Genomic DNA, 16767 nt, shown 5'->3' with positions numbered 1-16767 from the left:
GACTGCAAGAAAACATAGGTAGTAAGCTCTATGACGTCAGTCTTAGCAGTTTTTTCTGGTTGGGGAGGAATCTGTCTCCTCTGGCAAGAGCAACAAAAGCAAAATAAACAAATGGGACTACATCAAGCTAAAAAGCTTTCCCACAGCAAAGGAAACTATCAAGAAAAGGCAACCTACTAAATGGGAGAAGATACATGGAAATGATAATCTGATAAGGAGTTGATATCTAAAATATATAAAGAACTCCTAAAACTCAGTAATGGCAAAGAAAAACCAACCCAATTAAAAAATGGGCAGATGACCTGGATAGACATTTTTCCAAAGATATACAGATGGCCAAAAAACACATGAAAAGATGTTCAACAACATTCTTCATCAGGGAAATGCAAATCAAAACTACAAATGAGATACCACTTCACACCTGCCAGAATGGCTAGTATCAAAAATGTAAGAGTTAACAAGTATTGGTGAGGATGTGCAGAAAAAGGAACCCTCATGCACTGTTGTTGGGAATGTAAATTGATGTAGCTACTATGGAAAACAATAGGGAGGTTTCTCAAAAAATTACAAATAGAACTACCATATGATCCAGCAATTCCACTTCTGGGGATTTATATGAAGAAAATGAGAAGACTAATTCAAGAACATATACGGACCTCTATGTTCATTGCAGCATTATTTATAATAGCCAGGATGTGGAAGCAACCTAAGTGTCCATCCATAGATGAATGGATAAAGATGTGGTGTGTGTATACACATACACACACACAATGGACTATTAACCATAGAAAAGAATGAAATCTTGCCATTTGTGACAACATGGATGGACCTAGATGATAGTATGCTAAGTCAGAGATTGACAAATACCATAAAATTTCACTTACATGTGGAATCAAGGAAAGAAAGAAACAGAAACACTCATAGAAACAGAACAAACTGGTGGTTGCCAGAGGGGAGGGGAGCAGATGAAATAGGTGAAGGGGATTAATAGATTTTACAACTTCCAGTTACAAAGTAAGTCATGGGGATGTAGTGTACAGCAGAGGGAATATAGTCAATAATATTGTAATAACTTCGTATGGTGACAGATGGTAACTAGATCTAAATGATCATTTTGTAATATATAAAAATATCAACTCATTATTGTATACCTGAAACTAATATAATATTGTATATCAGTTATAATCTAATAAAAAATAAGAGTTGATAGAAAACAAAAACCAAAAGCCTCAGCCTGGTAAAAAGAAGTATGAAAATAAAATCTCACAAATAAGAAATAAATAATAAAGTCCAACGAACAAGTATAGGATTTCTTAGTTGCACATTGGAAACTGTAGTACCATGGAACACTACCTAGACTTCTTAGGGAAAAAGCTACCACCTAAAAGTCTGAAATATCATTATGATGACATTTACCAATCAGGGTGAAGGAAAATTATTCATAGAGCTGCAAAATTTTATAGACTATTTCCATGTGCCTCACCTATGGAAAATTCTTCAAAAAGGACTATTCAACTTCAAAATCAGGGAAGATGAAGAGAACAAATAGTAATGAGCAAAGACTCATGCAATGTATGTCTAAGTCTGAATAGATAATGATATAGTGACTAGGAATTGGTAATGTTGTAAATGCTAAATATTATTTCTTTAAAAAAAAAAAGCCTGTGTGACTAATAAAATATATGACTATAAAACAACCAGCTTTAGTGCCCAGAGTCTTACTTTTAACCAGATTCGCAGATTTATGTAAACGCCATGCTATCATGGGATGTCTGGCATTACAGTTCCCAATCTAGTCCAACTCCTTCTATTTGCCCATTTGGATAATGACTTGGTTCCCTTCCTTGGTGCCAGATATTTACTATCAGTGATGTGTAGTGCCTGCAAATAAATAGGATTGTAAGAAAAGCACTTACTGGTTAGGTATAAACATTGAAAAAAGAGTCAGTAGCATTGGGATTGGAGGTGGTCTCCATACCAAGGTATGGGATAGATTAATCAGTGAATTTGATGCAGTGACTTGATTATGATACACAAAAATTATAATTACTATTTGTGTATATGCCAAAGATTTAATTAGACGTGTTATATATGTTATTTCATATGATGCTTAGATAGCCTATAAAGACAGATTAGTATTATCCTGTTTTTCAAGTGAGGAAATTTAAGACTCAAAAGAGTAACCTGTTCAGGTCTCATAGCTAGTAATTGGGTCAGGTGACCTTTTTATGTTTTCAGTATTTCCCCCCATACAAATATTAAAGATTTGAACTACTAGGTCTCATGCCTTTTGGGATTATACTCTGTGTTTGGAAATAACCTAACAATCTCTTCACTAGCCTGAGCTTTCTACTAGGGGCAATGTGTAATTACGACATTCAGTGAACATCTGTGTACTAAATTTTGGGGGTTGTAGAGGGAGTTGAGGGGTAAGGTCTGGTGGAAGGGGACCTCAAACAGAACCATTAGAAAACAAAGCATTCATCTGTAAAGCGTTTGACTACTGAAGGCCTATGACAGCCTAAAATAGCACATACCATTGATGATGGGGATTAGGGATCAGAAACTTCATAATTGGACATGGAAAATATTTGACATTTTTAAGGGAATATTATTTGGTTTAATTGAAAAACAGGAAATCTCTCACGCTTTGTTTTTCCTTCTAAAATGTCATAGCTGAAAATATAAATAACTCCCAAGTCTTGAAAAAGACTCCTGGGTTCTCACTGACCATTTTAGGAAGGATCCAGAGTGAACATCGTAACATGATTTATTTGTAATTTCTTGTCATGGAAAATATAGGCAGTCGGTCATTTAAACCAACAAATCTGGTTTTGGTTTTTGGTTCACTATGTTAATAGAACCCAGACATTTGTTCATTTGCTATTTCCCATCTTTTGATCATACTGATTTTTATTTTATCTTTTATTTTCAGAAGGAGTTTTGGAACACCTACACAAAAGCACAACAAGGAGAGAGTAACAGAGGAAGTGACTGGTTTCAGTTTTACCTTACCTTTCCATTAATCTTTGGTCTCTTCATTATCCTTCTTGTCATTTTTCTAATTTGGAGATGCTTCCTCAGAAACAAAACTCGCAGACAGACAGTAACTGAAGGCCACATTCCTTTCCCACAGCACCTTAATATTATCACTCCGCCTCCCCCAGCAGAGGAAGTGTTTGATAGCAGTGGATTGTCACCAGGCTTTCTGGAATATGTAGTTGGGCGCTCCGATTCTGTCTCCACTCGCCTATCCAACTGTGATCCCCCACCCACCTATGAGGAAGCCACTGGCCAGGTGAACCTCCGGAGGAGTGAAACAGAACCTCATTTAGACCCACCCCCAGAGTATGAGGACATCATTAATTCCAACTCAGCCAGTGCCATTGCTATGGTGCCTGTGGTCACCACCATCAAATGAAACTGCAACCTTCTTTTTACTATAATCATTTTTAAAATACTAATGAAAGAACTTTCTAGCACTTTACCACTACATAAATGCGCATTGACTTATTTTATTGGATTCTGACAGCATACCACTTCACATTTTCTGATTTGATTTTCATTAGTTTTGTTTCCTACTATAAAATCATTATCCATGCTCATTATCTCTAATGGAAATATGTGAAGAGGGAAAAATCTTAGTAGAGGTCTTCACGTGATGTGATGAGACGTGTGTGTATCAGCCCAGTATACGTGCAAGTGTCTTAAAAAGCCATTAACTTCTGTCTAAATCACTTATAAAGAAAATATCACTCTCCAAAATTGGGGGTGGGGAGAGAGACCAACAATTTGTGTAACAGCCACATGCTGTTGAATTTTGAAAATAAGATGAACTTAGCATGTTTTCTAATTCTTACTGGATTTTGTTAACATCCCTTTTTCTTCAACTACCTTAAATAAATGCATGTATTCCATCTTGATTTTAGGAACGTCTCAGAAACAGAGATAGAAGGAAGGCAAAAATTATTTATTTATAGTGTATAGCAAGAATATCATTGGTCATTAGTGACATTTGGCTAATTTTGGAGGAAGGATTTTATTGTTGACTGCCTTTCTCCACCCCCTCACCCCCAAATTAAACAGTGTTTGCTTAGTGTCTTTGAATGTCTGATGCTATTTGTATTAACATCTTGGTAGAGAGGATTTCCTGGTAACATAATAGTTTCTAAAGTAGTTATATGTATTAATGACAGGGAATAGATACACATTTCTCCTTTGCTCATTTGTGAGAAAATTATTTTCTTTTTGCTGTTTTATTGCCTTTTACTCTACTGTCTCCTCCCTCTCCTACCGCCACAGAATCTATAAGAACCTAAGAATTTAGTTAAAATTCTTGAAATTATTTTCTTAAGTTTTTGTATAGACTGGAGTCTTTGCCTCAAGATGGTTAGGAGGCGTTTTTCCATTAAATTAAGAACTGTGATTTTATATTGCTCTTCAGTTGGTGGAGGAAAACTGCAAAGTCTATGTTGTGCCAGGTGCACAATAAATCTGTTACAGTTTTACATAGATCTCATTGTTGCTATTTCATTTTGTATTTTCATCATTTTTTTTTAAGTGCAGGATTTTTCTTTTCCCGTGGAGTAGAGGGAACAGGCTATGAATTAACTGCCAACATAAACTGACTCAGAAGTTGATGGAAAATTTATTATATTGGCCAGGGAAATGGCTGTGCCACTCCCAAGCCTCCTTAATGTTGGAGAAAATGGTTCATTGAGGCAGAAGGAACACAGGTTCTGGAAGCGTCAGCCATATCCTGCTGCCTCCATCTCCATCCCCACAGGCCCGTCCCCCAGTCCTGCCCTGGAACCCCAAAAAGGAGAAGTGCTGGCGGGAAACCCTGAACTAGGAGTCAGATGACCTGAATTCTCATCCTGTTCTGTAAAAAAGGTACTTGCCATGGTGCCCTGGGGAAGGCCCATATCTGCACCTCAGATTCCTTAACTCGGAAACGGATAATGTCATTTGGCCTGTCTCCAGGGGCTTTAAAAGGATCTAATGAGGTGGTGTGTATGAAAGTAATTTGTAAGATGTGAAGAGCTGTCTACGTGTGATGTCATAGCATTGCTCTTACTGTGCTTAAGGGAGAATTTTCTCTGTTTCCCTAAAATTTATCAGAGCGTTCACATAGTGAGAAATAGAGTAGCCGCTCCATTAATGGCTAACATGCTCCTGACCTGAGTGTCTGGGCTATCTTATACTCCTGTCACTCGGCGGCCTATACAAGTGCTGTGCCAGTCCAACACACACAAACAGGACTGAGCAGATGTTGGAAAGGGAACCAAGATGTATATGTTAATAGGTTTTGTAGCTTTCATGAACTAAAAATTAATAAATCTTGACTCTGGTCTCAGTAGAAATGACTGTTATTTTGAATTTGTGAGCACATGGTGACTTTTGGCTTCTTACAGCTAAAAGTGGGAGTGTTTGATCCAGTGACTTCTGTGTGCATGCATGACTATTTTGGTTTATTTTTAAAGGAAAATTAAGGTTCCTTTTGTGTAGATTTTTTTTTTTTTTGGTCATTAACATTAGGCCTTAGATTAAACCAGCAGTTTTTAAACTGTGGCTGGCCCATAAACCCCTGGGAGTCCTTGAGAGCCTTTCAGGGCACCTGTGAGATCAAAACTATTTTCATAATAATACAAAGGCGTTAGTTGTCTTTTCACTCCGTATCTCAAAAAGTAGTTGAAAATGTAAAATGATGCCATTTCCCACAAATCTTTTTTGTTTTAGGAAATACAGCTATTTTCTTAAACATGTTATTTATGTTAGCATGTAATAAACTTTAATTTTTGAATACTTAAAATTTTTTTCAGTTTTATTTTCTAATATGGCAAATATTGATGGATATAAACTATATAAACAAAAGCTCTTTAACATCCAGGTCTCTAATAAATTTTAAGGAGTGTAAACGGGTCTGGAAATCAAAAGTTTCACAGGAGAAAGGAGCAGGATATTCTATTACTATGTATATATTCTTGCAACTTTATTTTATATTTTAAAGTCCTGATACTGGATTTAATGCTGCCTCTTAGCTGCATTACAATATGAGAATGGATGTTGGTTCTTGAAGCAAAAGCCAAATGCTTAATCTCATCAATGGCTACAGCTTTTTCATCTGTTGGTCAAAGAAAACACACCACTCTGTAGTGATAACTGACACCAGCCATAAATCTCATGGCAGCATTCATGAGATAATGACAGGATAAACAACAATACCACTTTCTTCAAGAAACATCCTCTTAGGTTTGGTTTGTTTGATTTTGACTTAGTTTTACATTTTTCAAAACCCTTTTGCTGCCCCATCTGGTTTTATAAACTGAGTTTCTTAACATTTGTTATAATTAAAGGGGCTTGTCCGGAATAATATATATTTTTTATGCTTTTGCCTTTCTTACATGATGGATATTACATTCACCTTTGGTCATTTTTAGTAAAGGTTTATTTTTGCAGATATATTTAGTACCTTTCTTAAGCAGTAACTAAATTGAATCAACCAGTTTGCATTTAAATGAGACACTGGGCTTAATGGTCTTCCAGTGGAATGATTTCCAGGCCTCCACATGCAGTGGCTGTGTCTGGAATCCTAGAACTGGCACTTTGCCTTTCTGCTTGGAATTAATTATATTATCTGTTTAAAGTGAATTAAAGGATTTCTTTTTTTTTTATTGACCAGTACAAATACAAACGCTGTGTTTGATTCATTGTTAATGACTTCAAGATTGATGATCTGATACAATAACTTGGTTCTGTGTAAATAGCATGTATTTTATTACAATTCACATTTTTAAACACTTGGTTTACATTAAATTATGGTATTTAACTATTTTTATGTTTATACTAGGTAAGGTTTTTCTTATGTTTCTGTGTTTTTGGTATGCTAAATAAAGCTATTTTTAAACCCAAGAGATTTTTTTTTTTCTGCCATGTATTAATTATATTATGGTTAGGTAATAAACATGCGTCATAAGCTTTTATTATGGTCTTTTCAACAAGGGAAAAATCGTTTTTTTTCTTATCAATTTAAGAAATATTGCTCAGCAATCAGAAATTATCTGGTGAAAACTTCAGGGTGTTCTCAGCATAAGAAAGAATTTTCTGTACTAACTTTTTGAATGATGCTGGCATGATACAAAATGGGAACACTCACTCCAAAGGGACCTCCCTGCTGTAGTGTAGTTTGGCAAGTATAGAGTATAGTGTTGTCTGCAGATACCAAGGAGCTACTTTTTTCCCTCAACAGCTTGCATTTAACATTTGAGATGAGAAAGGAAAGCATAAGATGGAAACATTTATGACCACAGGACATCTTCCTTAGTCACCAGACTAGAAGGTGATGTGATGAGTCATTGACTAAGCAAATGTAAATATGACTTGATCTTTATGGTATAAAAATTAAAATGATTTACTTATAATCTAAACAATTCTCCTTGACTGTGAGTATCCATTTTGTAAGCATAAATCCCAGAGAGTTGTCCAAAACATCATAAAAAGATAATTTTTAAAAATATATAGCAAGTTCTAAAAATGATATAACTTGGATTTAAACATCCATGAAACCCAACACCTAGATCAAGATATTTCTAGTACCCCAGAAGGCTCCCTCACACACCTCTCCCTAAAGATAACACTATTCTCACATCTATCATAAGAGAGCAAGTTTTTAAATTTCATACTTAGCTTTAACCATAAGCCAAAAGACTCAACTCTTCTCCTTTTTTAAATTATTTCGGAAAACTTCAAGGTAGAAGTTCCAGAGCTGCCCATCCATCTCTTGGCTCTCCTTGAACCTACTCCTCCCTAAGCCTTTTCTACATACCTGAAGCTCTTTGACGTCAAGAATTATGTTTAATCCTTTTAACTCCCTCCCCACCAATACATCAAATACGTAAAAGTGAGGGCTTTTTTAAGTCTATGTATTGACCAAAAGAGCAGTAGTTTTCTGTCTTAATGCTTCTTTCTGCTGTAATTCTTATCACCTACCATTTCCTTAAACTTTGTATGATGACATTTTGTTCTCAGTAATTTTATCTACCTTTTTTTTAAGCTTCAAAATCCCCTATAATCTGGTCTCACAGGTTTATCTAACCTTATTTCCTTACATAGCTAAGAATAGATATTTACAAAGTGCCTATTTTGTGTGAAGCTAAGGTGGTAAGAAAATAATGGTGCCTATAGACATCATCTCTGGGGATTTTGCAATCAGGTTAAGACTGGGATAAATTTTTAATATAGTGTAACCCTAATTCCATTCCAGCTCAGAGATTCTTTTTGCCCAAAGTTCCATGGTATTTGCAACCAGGCATATTTATCATGCAGTCCTGTATATTAGTCTATTTGTTGTTTTTATAAGTTTTTAGCAATGGAAGCTAACTTGCAAAAAAGTTCGTAGAACTGTAATCTACAGAATTATAGTGGTGGTTGACTACAGAAGTGGGAAGCTTGGAACCTCACCATCTGTGACCTTTTCTTGTCAATCCCCCTTACTTCAAGTCACTCCAAGTCACAGAAAACACGAACTTTATGAACATAATTAGACAACCACTGGACTATAACATCTATTGATGTCCAACTTCATAGCTCATCTTTACACACACACACACACACACACACACACACACACACACACAATCTATAGAATCCCTTCCACCAACAGACTGCTTAGGGTTCAAAATGCTCTTTTTAGTCCAGTTGCTAATTCGTAAGTATACTGCACTGGCCACTAACATACACTATCTATAAAAATGATGTTTGAAGAGAGAGCCATGGAATGTTAATAGTTCTGATTCTTTGTTTACATCACTTCAACATCACCATACTTTTTGCTACATTTTCAGTACTCAGTTGCATTTGTGGTTAATGATGGTTTTAATATATTCATAAATCATATTTAAAAATAAGCATACAGTGCTGTCAATGAAAACAGTATGGAGTAGGGAATTCCAAAAGCATGTCCTTCCACAAAAGCAGCAAATAAACTGGCAAAAACTGTCAGCATCAACTTCATCAGAGTTCTAGAAACTAATTACAGTTTATAGCAACCAGAGAAGAAAAAAAGCCTTTAACAGCCTCGCCTTATACCTTGCTTCCCTTCTCAGTGACATCTTGAAAGACAACTGCCCACATTCTAGGCTTAAGTTCCTAGTACAAGAGGGAGGAAAATGGCCCTTATCATCAAAGAGCCGAGGTTGATTGTTTAGTCCTGTATTTTGGCTTCCTGAAGTACCAGCTCTAAGGCTTGCCTTTATTTTTTCTTACTGGGAACTCTCCCAAAATGGAGGCAACTACGTTGGGGGTGTATTTTCAAAAACGCTTGAAAGTAAATGCATTAGCTGCTACCACCTGGAAAGGGTTAACACCTGAAATAAACAACAAACTGAAAAGCTTGGGAGGAAAGGCTGGGGAATAAAAAGAATAAGTACTTTGGGAAAAACTTCCACATAGGAATCTAGACGGCTAAACACACTTAAAGAGCTCAGGGAATGCTCCATAAAAAAAAAAAAAAAAAAAAAAATCTGAGAGGCTCTAAACTCTCAACTTGGACCTTCAGATTCTCCAAAAGCAGAAAGTGAAGGTTATGGTAGGAGTTGTATGTTGCCTGGCTGAAAGTTGAAGGTTTTCCCCAACACCCAAGAGAGCCCATCTGCTAAAAATAGGATACTTTTGAGGAGAGGGGGAGCCAGGCGTCTAACAAACTCTGTCAGATCACTAGCCGACCACCACAGTAACACAAGCAAGACCACACTGGTCACATGTGACAAAGAACACACACTACAAAATGAGTTAAAAACGTCATTAAACCAACCAACACCTAAAACAGGCAGCAAAACTAACCCTGGAGACAAAGGAAAATTGGTTTTCCAGAGTTGCCCTTATATAATATTAATTCATAGCCCTATGCACTACTGAGAACAGTACCCAGCCCTGAACATCTAGAAGCCTGACCAGAGAACCTAGGAAACCACAGAGCCTAGACTACAGCTTGCTTAGGAAGGAAACCAAGCCAGCAGTCCAAATGTTCTCAGCTAGGGGCATCCCCTGCCCCCATGCCAACCTCAGAGCTTGGGCAGTGGCCTCTCACCCAAAAATAGACCCTGACAGGAAGCCTCACCTACCCAAGGATGTTACCAGCAGACGTGTCCAGAAACCCACAACAAGTCTCAACAAATTCAAAAAGATCAAAGTCATACCATGCATCTTTTCTGACCACAATGCTATGAAATTAGAAATCAACCACAAGAAAAAGTCTGGAAAGAGCACAAATACGTGGAAATTAAATAATATGCTACTAGACAATGAATGGGTCAACCAAGAAATCAAAGGAAAAAAAATTAAAAAGTACATGGAAACAAATGAAAATGAAAATACAATGGTCCAAAATCTTTGGGGTGCAGCAAAAGTGATTCTAAGAGGGAAGTTTATAGCAATACAGGGCTACCTCAAGAAGGAAGAAAAATCTCTAATAAACGACCTAAACTTTCACCTAAAGGAGCTAGAAAAAGAACAAAGCCCCAAACTATCAGAAGGCAATAATAAGTATTAGAGCAAAGATAAATGACACAGAAACTAAAAAAACAAGAGATCAACAGAACCAGGGGCTGGTTCTTCAAATACACAAAATCAGAAATGAAAAAGGAGAAATAACAAGCAGCACCAAAGAAACAAAAGATTGTAAGAGAATATCATGACAAATTATACACCAACAAATTGGACAACCTAGAAGAAATGGATAAATTCCTAGAAAAATATAAAACTGAATCAAGAATAGAAAATTTTAACAAACTAATTACCAGCAATGAAATTCAGTCAGTAATCAAAAATCCCAACAAACAAAAGTCCAGGGCCAGATGGCTTCACAGGTGAATTCTACCCAACATTTAAAGAGTTAATGTGTATTCCTCTCAAAATATTCCAAAAAGTAGAAGGGGAAAGAAAAGTTCCAAATTCACTCTATGAGGCTAGTATTACCCTGATACCAAAGGCAGATGAAATACCACAAAAACAAAAAAGAGAGAGAGAGAGAGAGAACCACAGGCCAATATCTCTGATGAACACAGATGCAAAAGTCCTCAACAAAAAAGTCAGAAACAAAAAAGGAGATGTAACAACTGACACCACGGTAATACAAAGGATTATAAGAGAATACGATGAAAAATTGTATGCCAACAAAATGAACAACCTAGAAGAAATAGATAAAATTCTAGGATCATACAACCTTAAAAAACTGAATCAGGATGACATAAAAAAATCTAAAGATTACTAGTAATGAAACTGAATTGGTAATCAAAAATCTACCAAAAAATATGAATCCAGAATCGGATGACTTTACAGGTGAATTCTACCAAACACCTAAAGAATAGTTCTTATCTATACTCTTCATAATATTCCAACAATAGCAGGGGAAGGAAAGCTTCCAACCAAATTCTACAGGGGCATCATTACCCTGAAAACAAAAGCAGACAAAGACACCACAAAAAAGAAAACTACAGGTCAATTATTCATGATGAACACAGATGCAAAAATTCTCAGCAGAATATTAGTAAACTGCATTCAACAATACATTATAAGGATCATTCACCACAGTCAAGTGGGATTTATTCCAGGGATGTAAGATGGTTGAATAGTCACAAATCAATGAACACGATACACATTAACATTAACAAAGAATAACAATCATATAGTCATTTCAAAAGATGAAAACACTTGACAGAATTCAACATCTGTTCATGATAAAAACTCTCAACAAAGGGAGTTTAGAGGGAACATATCTCAACATAATAAAAGCCATATATGAAAACCCACAGCTAACAGCATACACAATGGTGAAAAACTGAGATTTTTCCTGTAAGATCAGGAATAAGACAAGGATGTCCACTCTTGCCACTTTTATTCCACATAGTCCTGGAAGTCCTAGCCACAGCAATCAAAGAGGAAAAAGAAATAAAAGCCATCTATGTTGGAAAGGAAGAAGTTAAACTGTCACTATTTGCAGGTGACATGATACCATACACAGAAAACTAAAGACTCCACCCAAAAACTAAGAATAAACTACTTCAGTAAAGTACAGAATACAAAATTAACACCGAGAAATCAATTGCATTTCTATATACTAATGACAAAGTTGCAGGAAGAGAAAGTGAGAAAATCATTCCATTTACAATTGCACCAAAAAGAATAAAATTCCTAGGAATATATTTAACCAAACAGGTGCAAGAACCTGTAGTCTAACAACTATAAAACACTGATGAAAGAAATTAAAGACAACACAAATAAATGGAAAGATATACCATACTCATGGACTGGAAGAATTAACATTGTTAAAATGTCCATACTACCTAAAGCAATCTATAGATCCAATGCAATCCCTATCAAAATACCAACAGTATTTTTCACAGAACTAGAACAAATAATACTAAGATTTTATGAAACCACAAAAGACCCCAAATAATCAAAGCTATCTTGAGCTAGAATAAACTTAGAGGTATCACAATCCCAGATTTCAAGATATACTACAAAGCTGTAGTAATCAAAACATGGTTCTAACACAAAAATGGACACACAGATCAAGAGAACAGGATAGAGAAATAATCCCACACATATATGGCCAATTAATCTATGACAGAGAAGGCAAGAACATACAATGGGGAAAAGACAGTCTCTTCAATAAATGGTGCTGGGAAAACTGGACAGCTACATGGAAAAAGAATGAAACTGGACCACTTCCTACCACCATACACAAAAATAAATTCAAAATGGATTAGCAACCTAAATGTGAGACCTGAAACCATAAAATTCTTAGAAGAGAACACAGACTAATTTCTTTGACATCAGCCATAGAAACATTTTTCTAGATATGTTTCTTAAGGTAAAGGAAGCAAAAAATTTCCTTCCACACGGCAAAGGAAACCATCAACAAAAGGGCAACCTACTGAATGGGAGAAGATATTCTCAAATGATATATCCAATAAGGGGTTAATACCCTAAATATATAAAGAACTTACACAATTCAACACCAAATTAAACAATTAATTAAAAAATGAGCAGAGGACCTGAAGAGACATTTTTCCAAAGAAGACATATGGATGGCCAACAGACAAATGAAAAAAATGCTCAGCATTACTAGTGATCAGGGAAATGCAAATCAAAACCAAAATGAGATATCACCTCACACCTGTCAGATTGGGTAGAATCAAAAAGACAAGGATGAAGAGAAAGGAGGAACCCTCATGCACTCTTGGTAGTAATGTAAACTAGTACAGCCACTGTGGAAAACTGTATGGAGTTTCCTCAAAAAATTTTAAAATAGAAATATCATAGGATCCAATCATTCCACTATTGGGTATTTACCCAAAGGAAATGAAAACACTAATTTGAAAAGACATCTGCACCCCTGTGATTACTGCTGCATTATTTACAATAGCCAAGATACAGAAGCAAGTGTTCACTGATAGTAAAAAACGAAGTGGTAGATATACACAATGGAATATTACTCAGCCATGAAAAGGGATAAGACCTTGCCATTTGCAACAACATAAGTAAACCTGGAAGGTAATATGCTAAGTGAAATAAGTCAGACTGAGAAAGACAAATAACAGTATGATTTTACTTGGAATATGTATATATAGGTGGAATCTAAAAAACAAATGAATATAGGTAGAATATAGGTGGAATCTAAAAAACAAATGAATAGACAAATAGAAAGCAGAATATAGGTGGAATCTAAAAAACAAATGAATAGACAAATAGAAAGCAGAATTAGACCTATAAATACAGAGAGCAAACTGATGGTTGCCAGAGGGGAGAGGGGTAGGGAGATGGGCAACATGGATGAAGGGGAGAAGGTGATACAGGCTTCCAATTATGAAATGAGTAAGTCCATGGAATAAAAGATACAGCATAGAGAATTTAGTCAGTGGTATTGTAATAGTGTTGTATGGTGACAGATGGTAGTTACACTTGCGGTGAGGAAAGCATAACGTATAGGCTTGTTGATTCACTGGGTTGTACACCTGAAACTAATGTAACATTGTGTGGCAACTATACCAAAAAAAAAAAAAAAAAAGGAATGAAATTAGACTATTTTATACCACCCAAAAAAATGAATTAGAAATGGATTAAAGACTTAAATATAAGCCCAGAAACCATAAGACTACTAGAAATAAACATAGGAAAAAGATCCTTAACATGGGTCTTGGTAATGAATTTTTGCTCTAAATGCTCTAGAGCATTTAGAATGCTCTAAAACCTAGAGCATAATCAAAGCAAAAAATAAACAACTGAGACTACATCAAACTAAAAAGCTTCTGCAAAGCAATACTAAAAAATCAACAAAATGAGCAGAAAATGTGCAGAATGGGAAAAAATATTTGCAAACCATATATATGATAAGGGGTTAATATCCAAAATATATAAATAACTCATACAACTCAATAGCAAACAAAACAAAATATCATCTAATTTAAAATTAGGAAAGGACCTACGTAGACATTTTTAGGCATTTTTCCAAAGAAGATATATGAATGACCAGCAGTTACGTGAAAAGATGTTCATCATCACTAATCATTAGGAAAATGCAAATCAAATCCACAGCAAAATATTACCTCATGCCTGTTAGAATGACTAGCATCACAAAGAGAAAAGTTAACAAAGATAACAAATGCTGGCAATAATGTGTAGAGAAGGGAATCTTTGTTCGCTATTGGTGGGATATAAATTGGTACAATTGTGGAATATAGTACGGAAGTTCCTCAAAAAATAAAAAATAAAACTACAATATGATTAGCAATCCCACTTCTGAGGATATATCTGAAGGAAATGAAAACACTATGTTGAAGAGATATTTGCCCCCCATGTTGATGGCATCATTATTTATAATAGCCAAGTTATGGAAAAATCCTAAATGTCCATTAATGGATGAATGGATAAAGAAGACTTGGTATATATACACAATGAAATATTATTCAGCCATAAAAAAGGGAAATCCTGCCATTTATGACAACAGGGATGGACTTTGAGGGCATTATGCTAAATTACCTAAGTCAGAGAAAAACAAATACTGTATGATCTCACTTACATGGGGAATCCAAAAACAAACTCCTAAAAAAAAGACATCAGATTTGTGGTTGCCAGATGTGGGGGGCCAGGAAAGTGGGGACTGTATAAAGCGGGTCAAAAGGTATAAACTTCCAGTTGTAAGATAAAGAATTACTAGGGATGTAATGTACAATATGATGACTATTGCTAACACTGCTGTAGGATATATAAGAAAGATGTTAAGAGTAAATCCTAAGTGTTCTCATCGCAAGGAAAAAATGTTTTTCTTTTTTTTTTTTGGTATTTGTATTTATATGAGATGATGGATGTTAACTAAACTTATAGTGGTATCATTTTATATATATATTATATATATTACATGTATATATTATATATATTTTATATACATATATCATTATATATATATATATCATGCTATATACCTTAGACTTATACAATGCCATATGTGAATTATATATAAGTAAAACTGGGGAAAAATTATACAGCATTTATGCATTTGAAGCATACCTTTCCCTCAGCCATTTCTGTGACCAATCCTTGCCTTAGAGGATGTAAAATAAGATGTGGCAAGTAAGGGCCAGTCTTGTTTATTATAATGCACGTGCCTCACATCAAGCTTCTGATTGCTGAGGCATCCACTTCAAAGACACCTATCTTGAATAAACACATTGCCAGCCACACTGATAAAGAGCCATGCCACCTACCCCTGAAGTTTCCTTTGTTTTAGAGATTTCTGGTTGACTGAGATAACTGTCCATTTGACACTTGTTTGTTCCTTCCCATATTTTAATTGCTGCTCTTACGTTTTAAATTCACAAGTAGGGAGGAGGCAAGCTAGCAGAAAAGTAGGGGACCTCACTTCATCTGGTCCCTTGAATTTAGCTAGATAACTATCAAACCATTCCAAACACCCATGAATTCATCCTGAGATGTAAGAAAAAATATCTGGAACTCTACAAGTAGAAAAGTGACCACTTTTTGTAAGGTAAGAGGTTCAAAGAAGTGAATCTGAAGGGAGATATCAGAAGATAAATGGAGGGGGAAGGGAGCCTCTGTAAGCCAACTACCGGAAAGTGATAGAGCACCAGAGGGCAAAATCGGAACCCTTAGTAATCTGTTCCAGTGAGAGACATCCCTGCCTGAAAGGAGCTCAGGGGATAAAATGGGTAGAATTCTAGGCGGGTCAGTGTGGTCTCAGAATCCCAGGAGTCACAGAACTAATGGGGGTGCCTGAGCCGCTAGAGTTCCCAAGCAATTGAGCAGCCCAGAAGGGAGCTCTCAGCTCGGTTTGCCATAAACCAAGAGCCAGGCCTGATCAGGTGACTGCTCTCTGGCTGGGCACCCTGCAGTGGACTGGAATGTGGGACCCTCCGCCATCCCCTGGGAGGGGCAGGAGAGGTGAGCCCATGACCGGGTAACAGCTCTCAGGGCAGTGGCCCTGTAAAGGACAGTACAGGGTGACCCTCTGCCTTCCCCTGGGAGGATCGCTGTGGGCATGCACCACGGGAGTCTACAGAGTTTGGCACGCACAAAAGTGAAGACCATTTATCCCAGAGGATTTACTAAAGAGAGGGGACCGCGATCTTTCAGCTCTGGGGCTTGAGATTGGGCATGGCCATTTTTATTTTGATACCCTAAAGAGGCACAGAAAGCCTTCAGGGAACAAAAGCCACAGAGAGGACCAGCTTACACTGAGCCTGGGCCCCC

The 16767-nt window shown here is 36.2% G+C and overlaps 1 protein-coding gene across 5 annotated transcripts in view; it reads left to right on the top strand.

Annotated features, from left to right (window-relative positions):
• The window catches only part of PRRG1 (proline rich and Gla domain 1), a 173105-nt gene extending 166199 nt beyond the window's left edge, over positions 1–6906 (top strand). For all 5 annotated transcript variants that reach the window (XM_027607466.1, XM_027607463.1, XM_027607464.1 and 2 more), the window contains exon 4: positions 2936–6906. In XM_027607466.1, the coding sequence (XP_027463267.1) occupies positions 2936–3421 (486 nt within the window). In that variant the 3' untranslated portion in view covers positions 3422–6906. The remainder of the gene's footprint in view (positions 1–2935) is intronic.
• Positions 6907–16767: the final 9861 nt, after the last annotated feature.

The sequence above is a fragment of the Zalophus californianus genome, chromosome X (assembly GCF_009762305.2).
Source record: "Zalophus californianus isolate mZalCal1 chromosome X, mZalCal1.pri.v2, whole genome shotgun sequence".
Lineage (NCBI taxonomy): Eukaryota > Metazoa > Chordata > Mammalia > Carnivora > Otariidae > Zalophus > Zalophus californianus.
This window is presented reverse-complemented; position numbering and strand designations above follow the sequence as displayed.